Here is a 19,012-nt window from a genome sequence, read left to right as displayed (position 1 = left end):
TCTCTCCCGTGCATGCAGGACATTATGCTAATTTCTCTGGGTGTCTGGGTCCCGTTGCTCCTCCGGAGTTCATTATTATAATTGCTAGACATGGCTGAGAACGCTGCAAATGTGAACCTGAAACCAGCGGGATCTTTTTTCCATGCAATCTATATTCAGGGAAATCCTCAGAATGTTCCCAATCTGAACCTTAAAAAAACACATGGGACCGTGTAGCTCTCCTTCTCTTCTCTCTCTCTATTTTAGCATGTGTACGTGTGTGCGCGCACACTTAGATTGGCTCTATTATGTCTTGGAATAATGTAAAACAGCTTCCCTGGGTCTCCCTGTCTCTGTTCCTGTCTCCATCTCTCTGGTTTCCCAGTGTACCTTTGAAATGAAGCCATGGCAGTGGCAGTAGTAGTAGTCTGGCTGAGCGTGCCGGTCGGGGCCCCAGCCCAGCCTTAGTCCCCGTCCAAAGACAATGTTGGTGCAGACGGAGCGGCAGACCAGAGATGACACCGCTAAATGTGCTTCCTATGCGCAACACGCTCGCAGATCTGCTTGTTAACCGCTTCAGAAAAGATTAAAAAAGTGATGACACAGCTACATTTTGGAGAATTATGAGTGTGCTCAGTGGTGGTCCTTTGTATTTAAATGGGAATCAGCAGAAAGCTAATCCAAATATCCAGAAAATATGGCAGATGAGCTCTGGACACATACATAAACTTTTTTTAAATTTAAAGTCCACTCCAAAAATGACCTGGTTAAATATCCTAAAAGCACATTGGATACATCGTTCATTAAAGACCCCCTCCAATGAAAAATGTGTTTTCCTTATGTTTATGCCCCCTAAAATGTCTGATCTTGATTATACTGACTTGTATCCATGCAAAGTTTGTCACTATGTTTTCACATTCCTCTGAAGAGGGAGACGTCTGCGCACTTTCCTAAAATCGGAGATTCAAACGTACCAGGGGGAAACTAGATTCGATACGTCATAAATTCGAAATAGCCAATCGCTGTCTAATACGCAAATGCTGACATATCAAGTTATCAACAGGGAAACAGACACAACACCAGCACAGGAATTTGAAGCTCCAGCAGAGCTGAGAGTTAGCATTAGCATAGTGAAAGCTTTAGCAGCAAACATAAAAGTGTGCAGTCTTTTTTATGTAAACTGGACCCTGGTGCCTCCTTCCATATCAAACGAAAACTCTCACTAGATATTATTGTATGTTTCACAACCAGTAACGCTGTCAGCCGTTACCAGTTAGCCTACAAGCTAACAAGCTAACACACAATGTAAACAGGTAAAAGTGGCTAACTACACTTACCAATCTCATACGTCTGCCAGCCCGAAATAATTTTGGTGCAGAACAGACTCCTCATCATAATTATTCAAACATATATGACAGAATCGCTGAATGTTTCCTCTAATGAAGAAAACCAGACGCAGAAGCTGTAGATCGCGTTGCTCTGCTCAATCCAGCGCGAGCAGCGGCGGACGGGGCGAGACCAGATCCAGAGAAAGGGAGAAAGAGCAGCTGTACTTTCTTTATTTTTTATGTGGGAAGCCTATGTTAAATAAAATATTAACTATAGAGGAGTATTTGTACATTCTTTAAAACGTACCTGGAGTAAAAGCAAAACCCATTGTTGTGTGGAGGCGGGCTTTGAATGAAAATGCAGCAGAAATCTAAATGTTAGTTCAGTGGAAAGAGGGAAATTAAGAAGGAAAGTTAAGTTACAAAATTCCTATTTTATTCTTAAAATAAACAAAATGTACAATCACAATGCCAATTTCACTCACTGTTGTCAGGTCTGTTTGTCCCTTTAAAAAAAAAAAAAAAACTTACTTGATGATCTTTATGAAAGTACCAACAAAATCTAATGGAAACTCCATTAGTTTCAGTTTCCTGACAAGTGTTCATGAGAGAAGAAGCATAACAATAGACATAACAAGTAAACTTTACATAAGAGCAGGGTAAGGTATGGTTCCTGGATATCATACATGTTGATCATTAAATAAAACAAGGTTCTTGATGACAGTTTGTACGCAACATTTAACCAAAGGAAAGAAAAAGATGAATCTCTTGTTTTCTGAAGAACAAAAAAACACAACACAAACAAAAGCAGATGAGGACAAAATGGGATGTCAGTGCTGCAATGATGTGTAAACAGTTTTTAAAAGACCATTTCCTGCCCGAAGTTTGGAAAGAAAAAAGCTGATTAAATAAATTCCAACAGATGTGCATAGTTACCATGGAGACATTGAATAAATTGGAAATTGGAAAAAAGCTATAAAATCACAACAATCTAAAAGGTTTTTATTTGCTTTCTTATGTTACACTGTAACAGCAAAAAGACTTTTCGTTTGGGCTGAAGCAGTTGGGGAAATGTAGAGTGACATGTTCAATTCCATTAAGTGAGTTCAGAACATCCTCTGCAGAGACTGGAAAAGAGGCACTGCGTGCAAACCTTCAATGAAAAGCTTGAAGTCTGATCCTTGGACCGGGCCATGTTTTTCTCAGCTTTTTCAAATTGGGTTATTATATTACCTTCATGAAGTGAATATCATATTGTATGAAAGCAAGAAAAATGCTTTTTTTCAAACAAATACCAACTGCCTTGTGAGATCAGATTCAACTCCAATGTAAATGGCTTGTTTGGCCAAGTGTTATCCATTTTGAGTGTGTATATGTATGTGTGTGTGTGTGTGTGTGTGTGTGTGTGTGTGTGTGTGTGTGTGTGTGTGTGTGTGTGTGTGTGTGTGTGTGTGTGTGTGTGTGTGTGACTCCAGTGGCGTTATATCTGCACTGAGGACCAAAACCACGAGCCCTGCTGGCAGCCTGCCGCAAGTGCTGCTAGAAATAAAACAAGAAATAAGTGCTTTATGAAACAAACATACACAAGTCTCCCATATTTTTTGGTTACCAGTTTGCTGCCAGCAGCTGCATCCAATCACCTCGGTTTTTGCACATTTTCCTTTAACTCCAACACTTTTTTTCTTCAAAAAGACTCACATATTCATTTCAAATTGGAAAGTATCAGACCTCTGCATCACACTGGTGCCACAGAATGATTTTAGATAGTGACGCCGTTAAGTGAGGACAAATCTTTTAGGTAAACCATGTCAACAAAAGCACAAAAAAAAAGGAAAATAAATAAATGTCTGAAGGAATGTCACAGTCTCTTTTGTCTTTAACTGTGATATTTCCTTTCCAGTCTCAGAGACTGAAAGAGAAAAATGCAAACAAAAAAAGCACCCGTGTGTGTCACACACTAAGACAAACTTTTTCAAAGCTATCTTCTGCACATGATATGAATGCTATTATAGACTTGGCATGTTTTTCCTATAATCTTGACTGAGGATTCAGCTGCACTGGATATGAAAAAAAGATATGCAGATTTTCCAGGGATTATTCCGGTCCTGTGGAGTTTATGTATCATTAAAGAACTGAACCTTAAAAGTCTGACCTGCTGCTTTGGAGTGCACCACTAGGCGTGGCACCGCCAGAATAATCATTGGGCTACATGTCTGTTTGTGTATAAATGTACCATTTCTTATTAAAATACATATGTGTCTGTGTGCATGTCAGACTAGACAAACTAAAGAAATCAAGCAGAATTCCCCCTAACGGATGATTATTTTTTTCCCATTGAAGCTCTCTTTCATGGTATGTTGCCAAGAGGCACAGTACGAGTTATTGCTCAATAAATACCAAAGGTTTAATTCCCAGCCAAATGTGTGTCAACGCCTAGCGAGGATGTTGGGCTCTTAACGTGTGGAGCAGTTCAACTGAAAGTAACACCAGAAGAAACATGTTGCAATACTCTTTGGAAATTACATTTCATATTCGAAGCGATTGAAATCTTTGGGTATTATAAAAGAAATTAAACCTCTCACTCTTTTAAATTACCTATCGAAAAAAAAGAAAAGAAAATCATTTTAACTTAGTCATATAGATGCATCAAAAATATTCAGATTACACTTCTTTGACTCAAGTTTCAAATACAATACATAATTTATGGCTTTATAAGTTAAAACTAAGAAAACGCCTCAATCTACATCAACGTTTCACCAACAATATACAAGTTAAATTAAATGGTTTAAAGCAAATTTACTGTCCATACCACTTAAGGTAACATATGTGTTACTCTCATCACTTGCTACTCAGTGCCTAACTTGCATCTTGATATTGTCGTAGTACAAAAACATGCTCTGCAAAAAGCCTTATTGAAATACAAACACTATACAAAAGAGGCAGTCTTTTACAAATATTGTTGAAGCATCCCTTAGCTTGTGGATTATAATGAAACTTAAAGAATGTCTCATCCACTTGGGCCTAGTAAACCAAAATTGTCTTTCTCATTATTGCTGTGAGAATGACTCCCTTTGTAGTGTCTTGGTCAAAACACATTCCAGAAGATGAGTCCATACAAGTCTGGTCTTTGCTTTATTTTTTTTTATCTCAACCTTAATTTCCAAGTAAAAGGAAGAGACAGCTGATGAGAGCTCAAAAATCCCCTTTTCAATAATAAAAAATAAGGTTTTGTGCTTCCAAACCATGACATCAGTTGACTTCCTATCTCCGCCCCCTTGGTCTTCTTCAATATGGCCTCCAGACGGCTTCATCCATGCGGCCTCCGGGGTTGAGAACAGTCGGGGAGTTACTGTGGCTCCCTTCGCCGTCCACCCCTCCCTCCGACTGGCTGGGCAGGTTGGGGTTCACCAGGGAGGTGCCCGTGGAGGCGCTAGTGCAAGGCGGGATCATCCGGGAGGGCGAACGATCCCCGCCGGGAACCATGGAGAACTGGTACGAGCCGGACGAAGCGCCATAGTAAAGATAGGGCGTGCTGCTGGTCTGGAAGGGTCCGCTCTGGCTCTGGGTGGAGCCCGGGTACGGAGGGGGAAGGTAGGTATGGTAGTGGGCGCTGCCCAGCGACATGGCGGAGGTGACGGGCGGGGTGTAGGTGAAGGTGGTCGGGTAGTGCATCCGAGGGCTCGTGAAACGACTCTCTGTGAGGGAGGAGAGGCCTGGGAACTGACGCTCAAACTGCCCGGGGAACGGGCTCAGGTCAGAAGAACCTATTGATACATAAAGACACTCATTACTTTATGATTCTCAGTGCAGCAGACATCATCACACAAGCAGAAATAATTACACTTCTTCATACCAGTTTGTCAGTTTTCATTATTATTGAAATGTGTCTTTGGACTGTTAAACTATTTATCACTCTGTCTTGTAGAGTAATTGAATTGAACAAATAAGTCTCTTGAGAAATGAAACAGTAGTAAATTGAATTGTATGTAATGAAATATTTAGAGCCAGATATGTGTATTAACCAAATTAGGAAAGACTTTCGCTAATGGATTTTGTGGTCACAGCTATAGAATATTATTCATCTATAAATATTGTCATATTCATCAACTCCACTGTTGTTTTTCCGTTCAGCTCTTGAGTTTTGATAAAGTTAACAAACACATCACAAGAAGTCCCGCGCATGCATATGCCTTAATATGTTTACGCCTCTGCATATTTATGTTTCTGTGTGTGTGTTGGCACATGTCTATCTGTACAACTGTTTATGCATGAAAATGTGTGCAAACGGTGGGTGTGTGTGTGTGTGTGTGTGTGTGTGTGTGTGTGTGTGTGTGTGTGTGTGTGTGAATACTGTATGCACATAAAAAAAACAGTTGGGATGAATCAGGAGCTGCACATGTGGAAACACTTTGAGCAGAAACAGTTTCCATGAGATCCATAATGAGGCAGGGCTGAGCTCTGATGTGGCTCCTCTCCTCGCCTCCCATCGGCTCCAGCGTGTGTGTGTACGTGTGTGTGTACGTGTGTGTGTGTGTGTCCGTGTGCACGCGCAACAAGCGAGTGAAAGAGAGAGCCGAGAAGGAGCTGCTCCATCTCACCCTTCGTTCCTCTCTTCGCTTCATCCCTTAAAAAATACCCAAAAACCACTAACTGGCTGCGGCGAGCTTTGCGCTGGGCGCAGAGTTTAAGGAGAATAGGAGGACCTCCCCCTCTCGCGCTCCCTGCCTCACTCCCTCCCTCCCGTCTCCTCTCAGTGGTTTAGTCCAGCCATGGCGCTCTTATCATAAATCACCAGGCGTCTTCCGTGTCACCATGTCTGCTGCGAGAGGACAGGGGGTGGCGGGGAAGAGGAGGAGGGGCGCAGTGTTTATGTGCAGGGAGGAATTGCGAAGCCGGGTTTGTCGCTAGCGTCAGATAGCATGTGCTGCTAATTAAGCCCTTTAAACTTCCTCTTTCCACAAGACCCGTTTGATTCTAATAGAAATAGTAGGTGATTGTCTCCGCTGTGAAGGAGCAGGGTGATCTCAGAGGGGACCGGCTCTGTTCAATAAACTCCTGACTCCTGCTTTTAACATTTGGACCTATTTTAGTCGTCAAAGGGGCCCTGTGATGATGAGCCAGATCGAACTTTATAAGTTTAAATGAAACCAGAGTGGAACAATGTCTAAATATTTAGAAGGGTTTTTGCAAACTCTTAGCATCACTTCCGAATTATGTGTTTTACTTGACTGATGAAGTTTTGCAACACGCTTCTCAGTGACTAACATTTCACTACATGAGCTGGATTGTGCAAAGGTGTGTGCGCAGGGGGCGTGACGCCGCAGTTTTCTTTGGAGCATCCATATCAGCTTCTGCTTGTACTTGTCGGTATGTTTCTGTGGCTAGATACTGTTACAGAGCAGCCTGGCGAGGTGTCAACATGATCTCCAGAGATCTGAGAGCCTTAGTTGCATCACTTAGAAGGCATTAAGTGCTCGAGGTGTGCAAGTGGGCGAAGGCGGGAGGCGAGGTTTTCGGGCCCGTGTTTGTGCGTGTGCTCGCACATGCCCGTGTGTCACTTTGAGAACAAAGCCTGACACTGGTGAGATGAAAGCTGGAGGGAAAGACCAAACTAATCAAAGCTGACAAGGCAGCTGGCTGGATTTTAAACCCTTTCTAATGCAGAGTCACACGGCTGCGTCGCGTAATCACTCACCCTAGCTCGGGGCACGCACACACACACACACACACACACACACACACACACACACACACACACACACACACACACGAGAGTGTAGTAAGTGAGCACAAGAAAACACAGAGGGAAAAAAAACAGGGTAGGAAAAAAAACTCACATGGCAGTGAGTCAAACAGGTGTATGGGGGAGAAACTTGTCTGGCGGCATGTTGGGAGTTTAAAGGAGCTTTCACATTGGGGGAAAAAACTGAGACAAATTGGAATACAGATGCTGCTGTTACGGCAAACAGACTGGCTAAAGCAATTACCCAGAATGCCTTGTGAGAGTAGCGTATTGCTATAAAGACACTTTATTTGTCAGTCACGAGCCTGTTATTATCCCTGGGCCTGTTATTACCCATACTCCTCTGGGATCAAAGGCATAGAGCGAGAAAAAACGGAAACAATCGCTTTTCCACCCGACTGTCATCCACGCCATCCAAACCGCTCTCTGGAGAGACAGTCGGACTTGTTTCTCTCATTTGAGAATGAGCCAATAGCAGAAGTCTCTGGTAGAAAGTAGCACATAGATGTTTTTGTAGTCTTTGTTTATGTTTTTGCTTTTGAGTGTGAGCTTGTGTGTCTGTCTTTCTCTCTCCCCTTCCCTCCATTTGTCACATAAAACATCTGGATTATTTGTGGCAGTTTAGGCAGTCCTTATGGGACAAGGAGAACGGGTGGTTTCACACAGTGGCAGAGTAGTGGTTCTACCTGGCAATCGTCTGGGCACGTCACTGATGGCAGGCAGGCCCGTGCCTCGGCTGGAGGAGAGGGGAGTGGTGGAGTGGACTGAGGGGGACGCCATGGGACTCAGGTAGGACGGGTACGTCTGCTCATACGACCAGGGAGGAGAGGACTGGGACTGACGAGGGTCTGATGAGGAGAAGGACAGCGAGGAAAGGAAAGGAGGAAGGAGAGAAATAGCCCATAAAGACATAAAAAGAGAGAAAACAGAAAGAATAATTACCAGTGGCCCATTGTCTGGTTCAAATGTTCTATTTTTCTCAGGCAAATTGACAATAACATTCACAACAACTGTAGGCATTAGTAGTGTCTCTGTTTCTCTGTGCTTAAGTTTAGAGGTAAGTATCAGTTGGACGGGGTATGCAACATCCTCCATAATGACACATCTAATGTTTACCTTCGAAGAGAAGATCTTCCTGTTTGCCTTATAAAACATTGTGCTCGCAGCTGAGGCACAGAGAGCTTTGCTGGCACACAACCAGGGTGTAAACACTCCGGCAAAAACAACCGCCGCACACACTTTATTGTGTGTGTCTGTGTTGCGACACTATTGTAGAGCATTAAAGTTGCTCGATATTGCATTTTATGCAAGCTATTTTTCATGCGTTATGATGAAATATGCGTACAAATGTGTGGTGATTTACATTCTCTTATTCAGGGTAGTGGCCAGGGGTTGTAGACTTGCTGAACTACTTAAAAATAAATTAAAAATTAAAAACATATAGAATCAGCTGTAATTTCTGAACGCTGTGTTGCGATTGAAATGTGTAATATGAAGTAGTTAGCAAGCGAGCAGAGAGATCAAAACCGTTAGCTAAAGAATGGATACAAGATTGAAAGTTAGCTAAAAATAATGAATGAACTCTGAAAAAAGTTAGATAAAATAATAAATAAACCGTTGAAAAGTTTAGCTAAAAGTACTTATGGGTAAAAGGTTGAATAAACCTTTATCTAACAACAATACAAAAAAGTAATGGATAAATGATTGAAATGGACACTTTGAATTACTAAGCTAAAAGTACAAATGGAAATAAATAAACATTGGAAATAGTTAGCTAAAAGTACAAATGGAGAAATGGTAGAGATAGTATAAACGATAAACGATTAAAAAGCTAAAAGTAATGAATAAAGGTTGAACGTCCAGCAGCCACTCCATGTGGCACGTCGTATGAATGCAAACGTTACAAAACCAACGTATTCATTTACAGTTCAATTGTATGAAATTATTCATATTCACTTTTATACAATTAATAGTGGTAAATGACATCTAGTTTAAAATCAATTCAAAACCCATTAGCAATGTGTCGGGTTGTGAAGGGGTACTTGGGTTAATGTGACCGGTCTGTGGGGGAACGTCAGACAACAGACGCTGGGAGCCGCTGCTCTAATCAAAGCTGCACTCGGATATCAAGTTCAAGCTTCACCTAAAAATATTTACTCTCGAGTAAGAGTAATAATACTCTCCGCTCGTTGCCACACTGCTACGCTGTTCAACCATCCCTCAAACGATCCACTAAGTAACACTACAAAGCCACGCCAGACAGTAACTAAGAGCTAAATGACGACCTGTGACGCGCCTCCAGAGGTGTGGGTGATCAGGTAGCAGAGAGATGGAGTTACCCTCTAGGATGTAGACTGAGAGTGAGATAGAGAAAGACAGATGATCTCGGAGGCTATGGAACATGCAGTGGGCGTTCAGCGGTCCGATGGGAATGTGCACACAAAGTGAAGTTTGTGACTCAGCCTGCTTACTTATTCAGTAATATCCTTAAGGACATTGTTCAGAAAATGTGTGGTGCACATTGTAGATGTTCCTACTTCTTCAATGAATGCTGGCTTTGGAATTGTGTGTAAAATACAATGTGAAGAACACATAAAATGTCTCATCCTTCAACGCACACATAAAATGTAAGGCTGGACAATCTGTCTGAAATCAATATTATTGAGAACATTTTCTGATATTAATCTAGAAATCACAAACGTCGTGCCTAATTACATATAAAATAATCTAATTGATGTTCAAAGCAATAAAGTGTGTGGCATTGTTGTGCATTGCATCAGACAAACTCTTAACAGAAAAAGTTATGTTGACTAATTTTGTTACTTTTTAGTTACAATTTTTTTGAAATAGTTCAATTTGTTCACTGACTTTGATCATATCACAATACAATAATAACAAAAGCTGATATACTGTATGTTGGATGATCGCACAGCCTTAATTAAATGTATTTTATCATTTGAACCAGGCCATAAAAACATGGTTTTACATGTCAGGATTGAAACAGGAAGACGTACAAAGGCATATAAGGGCCATTGCAGGTAAAAAAATTAATACAAATACAGATGGCGGGAGGGGGGGAGGGGGGGTCCGACCTTGCAAAGTGAAGAGATGTGGTGTCTTGACCCACTATTTTTCCGTCTCGTAAATTTGTGATTTTAAATTAAGAGAATTTCAGATTGTTTTCTCGTAAATGTACGACTTTAATCTCGGAAATGCATATGACCAATATGCAATATGAATATGAGCTACAGCACAGTAAGATCCTGCTCTGCGGCACCTCACAATAGTGTATGCTCGCTGTACTGGTGTTTGAAACCGATCTTTTCTGGGTCTGAGGTAAAAGTTTGGAATCAGGTGCTCACCTGTAATCTGAGTCTGTCCCTGTGGGTTGAAGGAGTTGGGCCCTGTGTTTAGAGCTGGCCGGGGGCCTTGAGAGGGAATGGCCACCCTCACCCTCATCCTCTCGAGCTCACTAAGGCGGTCTGAGAAGAGACCAGTCTTGGGAGGGTCCTCAAGTTTCTGACGATGTCCTGTTGACACACAAAAACAGAGTTTTATTGGTAAGGAGGTTTAAAATAATTTGACTTGATAATAGTGTTTATTGCTGCTTGTGATGTTGCATTCAAATGATTGTTTGTTCTGATGGTCAAGCCAAGAGATTCTCCATAATATCATAATGACTCTGATCTTCTGTGTGCCATGCCTAACTTGATAAACATAGTTTGTGCTCCTAAACAAATAGGCGGTAAGGAGGGTCTTGAGAATGTGATACTACTGCATCCTGCTAATTAACAAAGCCCTAACGATTACCTCTCACCTTGCGTGAGAGAAAAAGAGAGAGTTACGAGTGACGGGGAGGGTGAGAAGTTGCATGTATGTTTAGTTCTAACCTGAGGCTTCTTCATCAGGTAAACACAAGCTCTCACGCCATTGCCCCATTATCCCCACAGGAGTTCCAACTTATGCCAAATATGTTACATCTTTTCCTGCATTCCTTTGCCAATACTTCTACACCCTTTATGTCCCTGACTTTATTCTCATCACTCTTTTGGGCTGGTAACTCTACACCCCTCTAATATACAAATATGCAAACACATACACACAAACACAACACTGTCTGAGACAGCCCATCTCTATCCCAGCAGCCCCATCAGCCTTGCAGTGGCAACCACAGCAAAACCTCCCCATGGGGCCCAGGTGTCCACTATAGTTTAGCGAAGGTGGGGTAGAAAGAGAGGCCTGTGCACACACAGTCCTTTTTATCACTGACACAGGTCTGTGTCTGTGCGTCTGTCTGGTCTCGCACTAGTTCTCCTGTAAAGGCGGTAAAGTAAATATCAAACAGAGGAGGGTAGAAACTCCTGCTGTGCTTGGCTCAGCTCCAGCTGGCTCAGGCAGAAACAACGAGCTACTTCAGAATCCTGCCCAACCTGCCTGCTGCCTGGGCTGGGAACAAAGGCCTGGCACTACACCTACAGGACTGGGTGGGTGTTATGGAAGGAGAGATCTTCAGAAAGAAAATCACCATTACAAAGATCAAAGACCACAGAAAATTGCCTCACCGGAGGTCTTTGTGGACTAATAGTCTAACATGTGTACTAATGACACCCCGGCTGAGGAGCTCTGCCGCATGTCCTCCCCACCTTTCATCTCTCTTTATGTCACTTTCACCATCACATGCTCGGCAAATGACAAGGAAATAATCTTTCAAATCCTCTGTGTATCATTTTTCCACTACAACCACATAAATGCTTTGATAAAACCACCTGACTCTTCACAACAAATCATTTGTTGTGAACTGTTTTGGAATTCTGCTCTGCAATGACTTGAGAATGGCAGGAGTGGAAATGCAGCCAGTGACAGTCAGACAGACCAGTTTTATTTTTAATAAAATGACGTTACTGGACTGGCACCATCCAGTTCAAAATAAACAGACAACTCATCATCCGCTTCTTAACATAGTTGCCTTGGAAGTCGCATAACATCGGCTACTTGAGAAACCTCAGCTTATTGAAGTCGTTTCGCTTCATAACATAATTCATGGCCATATTTGATTAATAATATTTCTCAATCGTTCCTGCGGATAATTTGTGCCTCTCACTGGCATTCCTCATCTCTCTGTGCAAGCTGTGCCCAGTCAATCATAGCGTTTCCATTTTCAACAGACCGAATTTCTATTCTAAAAAAGCCTAGGGACACAGTGCGGGCTTTGTGCACAGGCCGTCTCCTAGTGATGGGAATAAATAGCAATGGGAGACCGAGGGAGAAGAGGGGAGACAGAGGGGGACAGACACGGGGGGGAGGAGGCACATGGAGAGGAAGAGACCCTGATGACCAGTAAATTAAGAGCACTGGATGGGTCTGAACCAGTCAGGAGACACAGAGTGCTGAGCATAGAACACAGCGAATGGTGAAATAGTTAGAGAGGGTTTAGGATTTTGACATCTGTAAGGAAGATCCCAAAATACAGACTGATATTTACATGTATACTTAAGGAGATAAAGATAGATGAACATGATAAAGAGAAGATGTCACTGGTTACTTAACTTGTCACAATTTCAGTAGCGCTCAGCTTCAATCCATATTGTCAAGAAATCTATGGATGCAACCCAGTTTTAAAGTAAACCTACGTATTTCTGCTCCTATAGGAATGCAGCATGTCAACCACCACATTAAGGTCCAATTTACACTCCAAACAGCCAGACCTCAAGTCCATTAGTTTAGCCTGCCTTGACAGTAAATACAGTTTTTCATGAGTTAATTACACCTTTTAGACGACAACTGTTGCCAAACACAAGACGTCTCAGCTGTTTTATCGGAACCCTAGCAGGGCGGAGGAATGAGCCGGGGGTATTTAAAGGAGCGGGAAAGGCGGATGATTTCACTGCCGTAGGGAAAGTCCCTGAGATTCCCATCATCCCTGTGAAAACAGCGGAGATTTTCGATAGTGCCTGCCACTTCCCTGCCCAGCCAGCGGCCGGAAACATGGACAGATTCAGACCAGATGTGAGCAACTTGCATACACACACGGAAACACACGTAGAAACACACACATGCAAGTATGGACATATGCAAACACACGTCTGGGCCTGCAATCATGCACATTTGCACACATGCGTCATGCATACACCCTTGCACATGCACGTACAGTACAGGCTCGGGCATGCACACACACACATTAAAAAAGATGAATAATAATTAGATAACACCTCTATAGATAGTATCTCTAATCACACAGTTGCACACTGATCCTAGAATAGTATTATTTCAGCCGTCCCAGAGACATAAGTCTGGATTCAACTTGCCCCTGCTGATTTGATAACAGTTAGTAAGAGCAAGTACAGAATATAAGTCCTCTGTATTTAATGGCAGCATTAGATTGGATCTAAACCTGAGCACAGAGAGCTTTGACAAATAGTTAGCTTTCCCTCACATGTCCTGGTTTAAATTGTTCCTCAAATGCCCAAGGTTATTTTTTAAGCTAGGGAATGTTTTGTTCAGGGATGTGCTTTTCAAAACTTAGTTCCAAGGGTTAAAAGGTTTAAAGGGATAGTTTTTGGGAAATACGCTAATTTGCTGGGAGTAAATGAGAAGATTGATACCACTTTTCTGCCTGTGCAGTAAGTATGAAGCTACAGCCAGCAGTCTATCTTAGCCTAGCATAAAGACGGGAAATGGAGGGAAACCAACGTGATCTCATGGGAAGGAGTATGAATAGCTTGCAACTTTTAAGGACATGTCATGTCCATGAGTCATTTAATGCCACGTTATCATTCCCAACATACGGTTGCACGTTCCAGGTTAACATCATGGAAAAGATCGTGGTTTGAAATAAGCATGTTTGTCACGTAGGTTAAGTCGTCAACATAAATAAGTCAATGGTTGACTTCTGGTTTCACACGGGTCATGAACAGCGTCCTCCTGGGTAAAAGTCATGTGTTTGTTTTACCCATCCATCCTCCTCCCTGCATGGACTTTCCTGCTCTTTATACCCGACTTCTGGAGCACTTGCTCTGAGCGTGAAATATAGCCGCGACGTATTGCGGCAAAGCCACAAATGCATAGGGATAACACGCAAAAGGATTTAAGAAATTAGCGTGTACATTTGGTGATACCAGGCTGGGGAAACACTTAGCTTGGCTCTTTCTTAAGGTAATAAAATGAGCTAAAAACAAGATATAAAGTATCAATAAGTGAGCTTTAGTAGTGCTGGTAGGTGGATTTTGTAACATTCAAATTTTGTAACACTCTTTTGTTACATGATTCTCAGGTCTCAGAGAGAAATGTTTCCAAAATGTCGATATATTGAACCTCCTCCCCCCCACCAAAACATCAAGTTTCAGATATCACTACAGACACATCGCTAGGAAATTTTCTTCCCTGTTGCCTGGGTTAGTAACGTGAGGAAAATGCAGAGCGCCAAAAAATCCTGAATAAATGGTATAATTTATAAATTTGCTGTCACGTCATGCCCTCTAAGCCCTTCAGGCTGTTTTATGATCACTGGGTGAGCTTGGATGAATGTATCTTTGGTGCTGATTCAGAAAAACCCCCATGCTCATGGAGCCTGGGTTGAATCAGCCAGTCTGTGTTTGTATGTGTGTGTGTGTATGTGTGTGTCAGTCATTTTGCAGTGGAACAGCCAGTTAAGTCGATGAATGAATACACTGGGTCCATATTTCACTTTTTTATTTGGAGCCCTCACAGTGGCCATGTTGTTTTTGTGACCGGTCAGAAACAATGAATTATTTCAGGTGGCAATCTAAAACTGGCAGAGCGTGGCTCGAAAGGAAAAGCGCTGAGTGGGTGACAGCCAGACGCCCGTCTACCATGGGGGTCTGGTGTAAAGGGAGAGGAGGAAGGGAGGGAGGGAGAAGAGAAAGAGAAGAGGGGAGATAATAAAAACAGAATTGGGGAAATGAGAGGAAAGAGGAAGAAGTGAAAAAGAGAACACATGCGGGAGATGAGGCAGTGAGTGAAGGAGAGAAGGAGACGGAGAGAAAGGGGGAGCCAGGCTGTCGTGGAGCGCTGCCAGCCGTCTGTGTGGTCCATGCGTTCCAGCCTGGAGGAAGCAAGCCAGGCAAGGGAAGGGCACACACATACGCACACTTGCGCACACACACAGCCATACACAACAATTCCCAAAGGCGAAACATTTATTGAACACAAAAACACATTATATACAAACTTGTACGATATTGTACAACGTTTAAATAGCACACACACATACACAGTTTGGCTTGTGTGTGCTCCCTCAGCACCTCTCTACTCACATTAAAGTGTTTTGATTCAAAACCCTCTGAGATGTTTTTTTTAAACTGCAGCTCGGGGCCAACTCCGGACCCTCTTTCATAATCTTTATCTCTTTTATGATTGACTTTCTTCTTCCCTTTCTCACTCTTTATTCTGCTGTCTTCCTCTCTGTCTCTCCCTCCCACTGAATGATTTTGTGTTTTGCGTCGTAAAGGCCTTGGCACCTCTTCAAGGAACTTCATAAGACATTCAACTGACTGACTGCCTCTGGAAAAGCCTGCAGTCTTTTTTTCTCTTCTCCCCCCCCCCCCCTCCCTATTTTCATTCCTTTTCCTCCTGATGTTACGGGTGAGTTTTATTTGTCCGGCTCCCATTGTTTAAAGCTGTTTCGAGTAAGGCAGCAGTAGGTAGGTAGGTGTGTAACTGTCTGTGAGCGAAACAAGACTATTGAATCTTCTGAAGTCATCTTTAAGTACCTGAATGCTGTAAAAGGTATATTCTATTTGACGAGGCATGACAGTCTGGAAACATGAAGGGCCTCATATTCCTGTAAATAATTAAAATGCCTGACATGATCTAAATTATGTGGCACTATGTAACTAGCACCTCCGAGGATCTTAGCATTTAGCACCGAGCATACAAGGCCAGTGTCAGAAACAAAGCCCAGGACTTACAGCAGGTAATAGTACCCTTCAAGTGCATGTTATGGCATGTGTGTGTGTGTGTGTGTGTGTGTGTGATGACACTGTTCTGAGGCCTTTTTGCTGTCGTCATGACAGACATGTTAATGAAGGAGTCTCGCTTACTCATACTGTTTTCAGCCGTAGGTGTGTGTGTTTGTCTGAGTGCATTTGAGTGAGTGTGGGTGTTAGAGCTGCATTTAATACGGTGACCTTACGGGAATCTTGTCACTCTCATTTACTACCCTGACAAGTTCATTCTGCCCATCCCTAATAACCTTGGCAGTCTGTCAATAAAGGTTAGAAATCTGGGTCAAATCTGGGTTGTACGGTAAGACTTCAACTAACAATTGTTTTTATTATCGTGTCAAACATGTCAATTTTTTTTCTAGTTTCTCAAAGTCCAAGTCGATGTCTTGTTTTGTCAGTCCGAAACTCAAGGAAGCTAAAAAAACTGCATTTTCTGCAATTTCTGCACTGAAAAATCAATTATCAAAATAGTTTATTTTATTGTAGATGATTTTTCTGACTTATCATTGAAGCTCTATTATAGAGTCATGTTTTCTTCACTTCAAATCATACACAGCGTTAGATCTCTTCTGCTGACCTCGAGAAAGACTGTAACTCACTTTATTAATGTTTAAGATACCAACTGCAGTAGGGCAGCAAAGATCTTAACAGATTCAAGGAAGTGCAATCACATTATTAGGTTGAGCTACAAAATACATCTGTCAACTCGTGAACCCCAGTGAGCTGGACCTAAACTAAGATTTCCTCTGGCAAGGCTCTCCCAGCCGTTCATAGGTCCCCAGGTTAGTAACTGGAGGTGACAGAGCTCCTCGGCTTTGGAGTTCTTTGCCAGAGAAACTTAAGTTTGCTACCTCAACGTCAACTTCACCTAACTTCATGCTCATAATTCCCAGCCTGCCAAAAGCCACAGTATCATCTAGTGTGATTTCAATTTTAGATTTCCCCCTATTGTCTGTGTATTATTATAATTATTTTACCTTTGTTATATTTATGCACATCGTCTTATCTACATTTTTGCTCTCTGAAGCACTTTGTAAATTGTTTTGAAAAGGCCATACAAATGAAGTTACCATTAGTATTAAAGCTATTATTGTGAATGTATACAGAAGCATATCTGAAAGCATTGTGTGTATGTGTGTCGCAGGATGAGTTTGGCTTGGCAGACAGGTCTCCTGAACCACTAATATTTTCTGCACGCCTGTAAGTAACCAGGGCCTCTCTTCACCAGACTTGTTAACACCCTGACCAAAATCGAACCAAAACACGACCCTGTCCCCAAGCCCAGAACCCCGAGACCCAGCGGCTTCAAACACCAGAGAGCAGAGACGGGCCTGACCGCTAACCCCCACCGCTGACACACACACGTCACTTCCACTCAGTTATACACAGTAACCACCGCAATATGCCACAGCACGAAACAGTGTGTGTGACGCCACAATGGTTTTTGTCACCTCCTATGTTTGTCTGTCATCAATTAACTATAATGAGAACAGTGGGTTTAGACAGAAAGCCTAGTATATTGTGTTATTACGGCTCGACTATTATCACTCAGGAAGTTTGTCTCAGCTGGCCGCAGCCACCGCCAGGAGCAGCTGAAAGGAGACAGAACCACCTATAAAAGCATATTGGTTTAAACAACCACTCCCTGTCTATTAGCAGAAAATGACATTTAATGAGGCCTATTAGCTCTGCCCCAGCACTGTGGCTACACTAGACTAATGACACCAATAATACACACTCTCTCTCTGCAAAACATGACATGTGGGTCCACACATGCAGATGTAGGGGTTAGGGGACAGACATTCACGCATTTGCAATCATATCTACATGAACATGCATACACATGGCTATCCGCTTGAACACACACAGACACATACATGTGCACACACTCGCTGAGTTGTTGGTGCAGTGGCAAACCACAGGGTAACCAAGAGCTGTCAAGCGATTAAGCACAATGCGAGCCACAGAAACCGAGTTAGCCTCCCGCTAATAACACAGTGGCCAGAGGGACCTGACTAACCACTTACCATACCCACACACACACACACATACATACATACACACACACACACACACACACACACACACACACACACACACACACACACACACACTGTAACCTCTGAGGAAAATCATACCGCAGATCTTTAAACTAGGCCTCACTGATATTTATCACTCTGACCACGCAATTAATTAGCTTAAGCTCAGAGCCACAGTTCAGAGATATGAGCCCTGTTCATTCGCGGGTGGTCCAACTTTATTCCCCCCTCTGATATTAGATGAGGAACTGCTGGGGGAAATGACATCCCTCAGGAAGACTCATATGGCTACCATAAGGCTCATCAAACACGCCGACACAAAATGTCCTTCCTGAATGAGACACCCACAACCAAGCAACTCATTAACAGGGAGCAGAACTCACAATAACATCGGGAAAAGCATAGAGAATGGTGACTATTTTTAGGTTTTCATACCAGTTACCAGCCCACATTAAAATCTACTGTTATTGTCAGCTTATATTTTAGGAACAACGCTGTGTTTTTCCAGAGAAGGGCTACAGAGTGCCAGTGTATGTCAGGCCTAAGACAGCCCACTGTTCTTTCTCCGTGTGTCTCTGAGTGGACCCCTCCCTGTAAGGGCCCGGTGTGCCACAGGCCTCCTAATTATCCACTCGTTTAACACAAAATAGAGGTGTAATGGCCGACAAAGCCCCCCCATGTGTCAATGAAGCGTTCACAGATAGAATCGCAGTTTTGGAGACAGCCGGTGCTCTCAGCTCCGAGTGTTTCCGTGCTGAACTGGAGAGGGGGGGTGCGGTTGAGAGGGCACATGTGTGTTTTGCCACCCTCCGACCTCGGCTTAATGACCCCTGAGAGGGAGACGTGTTCTGGCTGTAGTTTCTGGGTAAATTACACCGCCGCTGCAATTCTGACCACTTAACAGCAAAGTAAAGAAGTTCAGGGGTTACGTATGATGACATACTCTTTATTGCTTAAATT

At 42.8% G+C, this 19,012-nt stretch overlaps 1 protein-coding gene across 2 annotated transcripts in view; it reads right to left on the bottom strand.

Moving 5' to 3' along the window:
• Window positions 1-4,592: 4,592 nt before the first annotated feature.
• runx2b (RUNX family transcription factor 2b) overlaps window positions 4,593-19,012 on the bottom strand; it is a 36,818-nt gene continuing 22,398 nt past the window's right edge. Inside the window, exons 5-7 of one of the 2 annotated variants that reach the window (XM_029425230.1) lie at window positions 10,413-10,580; window positions 7,737-7,898; window positions 4,593-5,071 (exon numbers count right to left, since the gene is read on the bottom strand). In XM_029425230.1, coding sequence (XP_029281090.1) covers window positions 4,593-5,071; window positions 7,737-7,898; window positions 10,413-10,580 — 809 coding nt within the window. The remainder of the gene's footprint in view (window positions 5,072-7,736; window positions 7,899-10,412; window positions 10,581-19,012) is intronic. The other variant, XM_029425229.1, reaches the window with a different exon arrangement.

This window comes from Cottoperca gobio, chromosome 24 (genome assembly GCF_900634415.1).
Source record: "Cottoperca gobio chromosome 24, fCotGob3.1, whole genome shotgun sequence".
Taxonomy (NCBI): Eukaryota; Metazoa; Chordata; class Actinopteri; order Perciformes; family Bovichtidae; genus Cottoperca; species Cottoperca gobio.
Note: the sequence above shows the minus strand (reverse complement) of the source record. Positions and strands in the feature narration are given on the sequence as shown.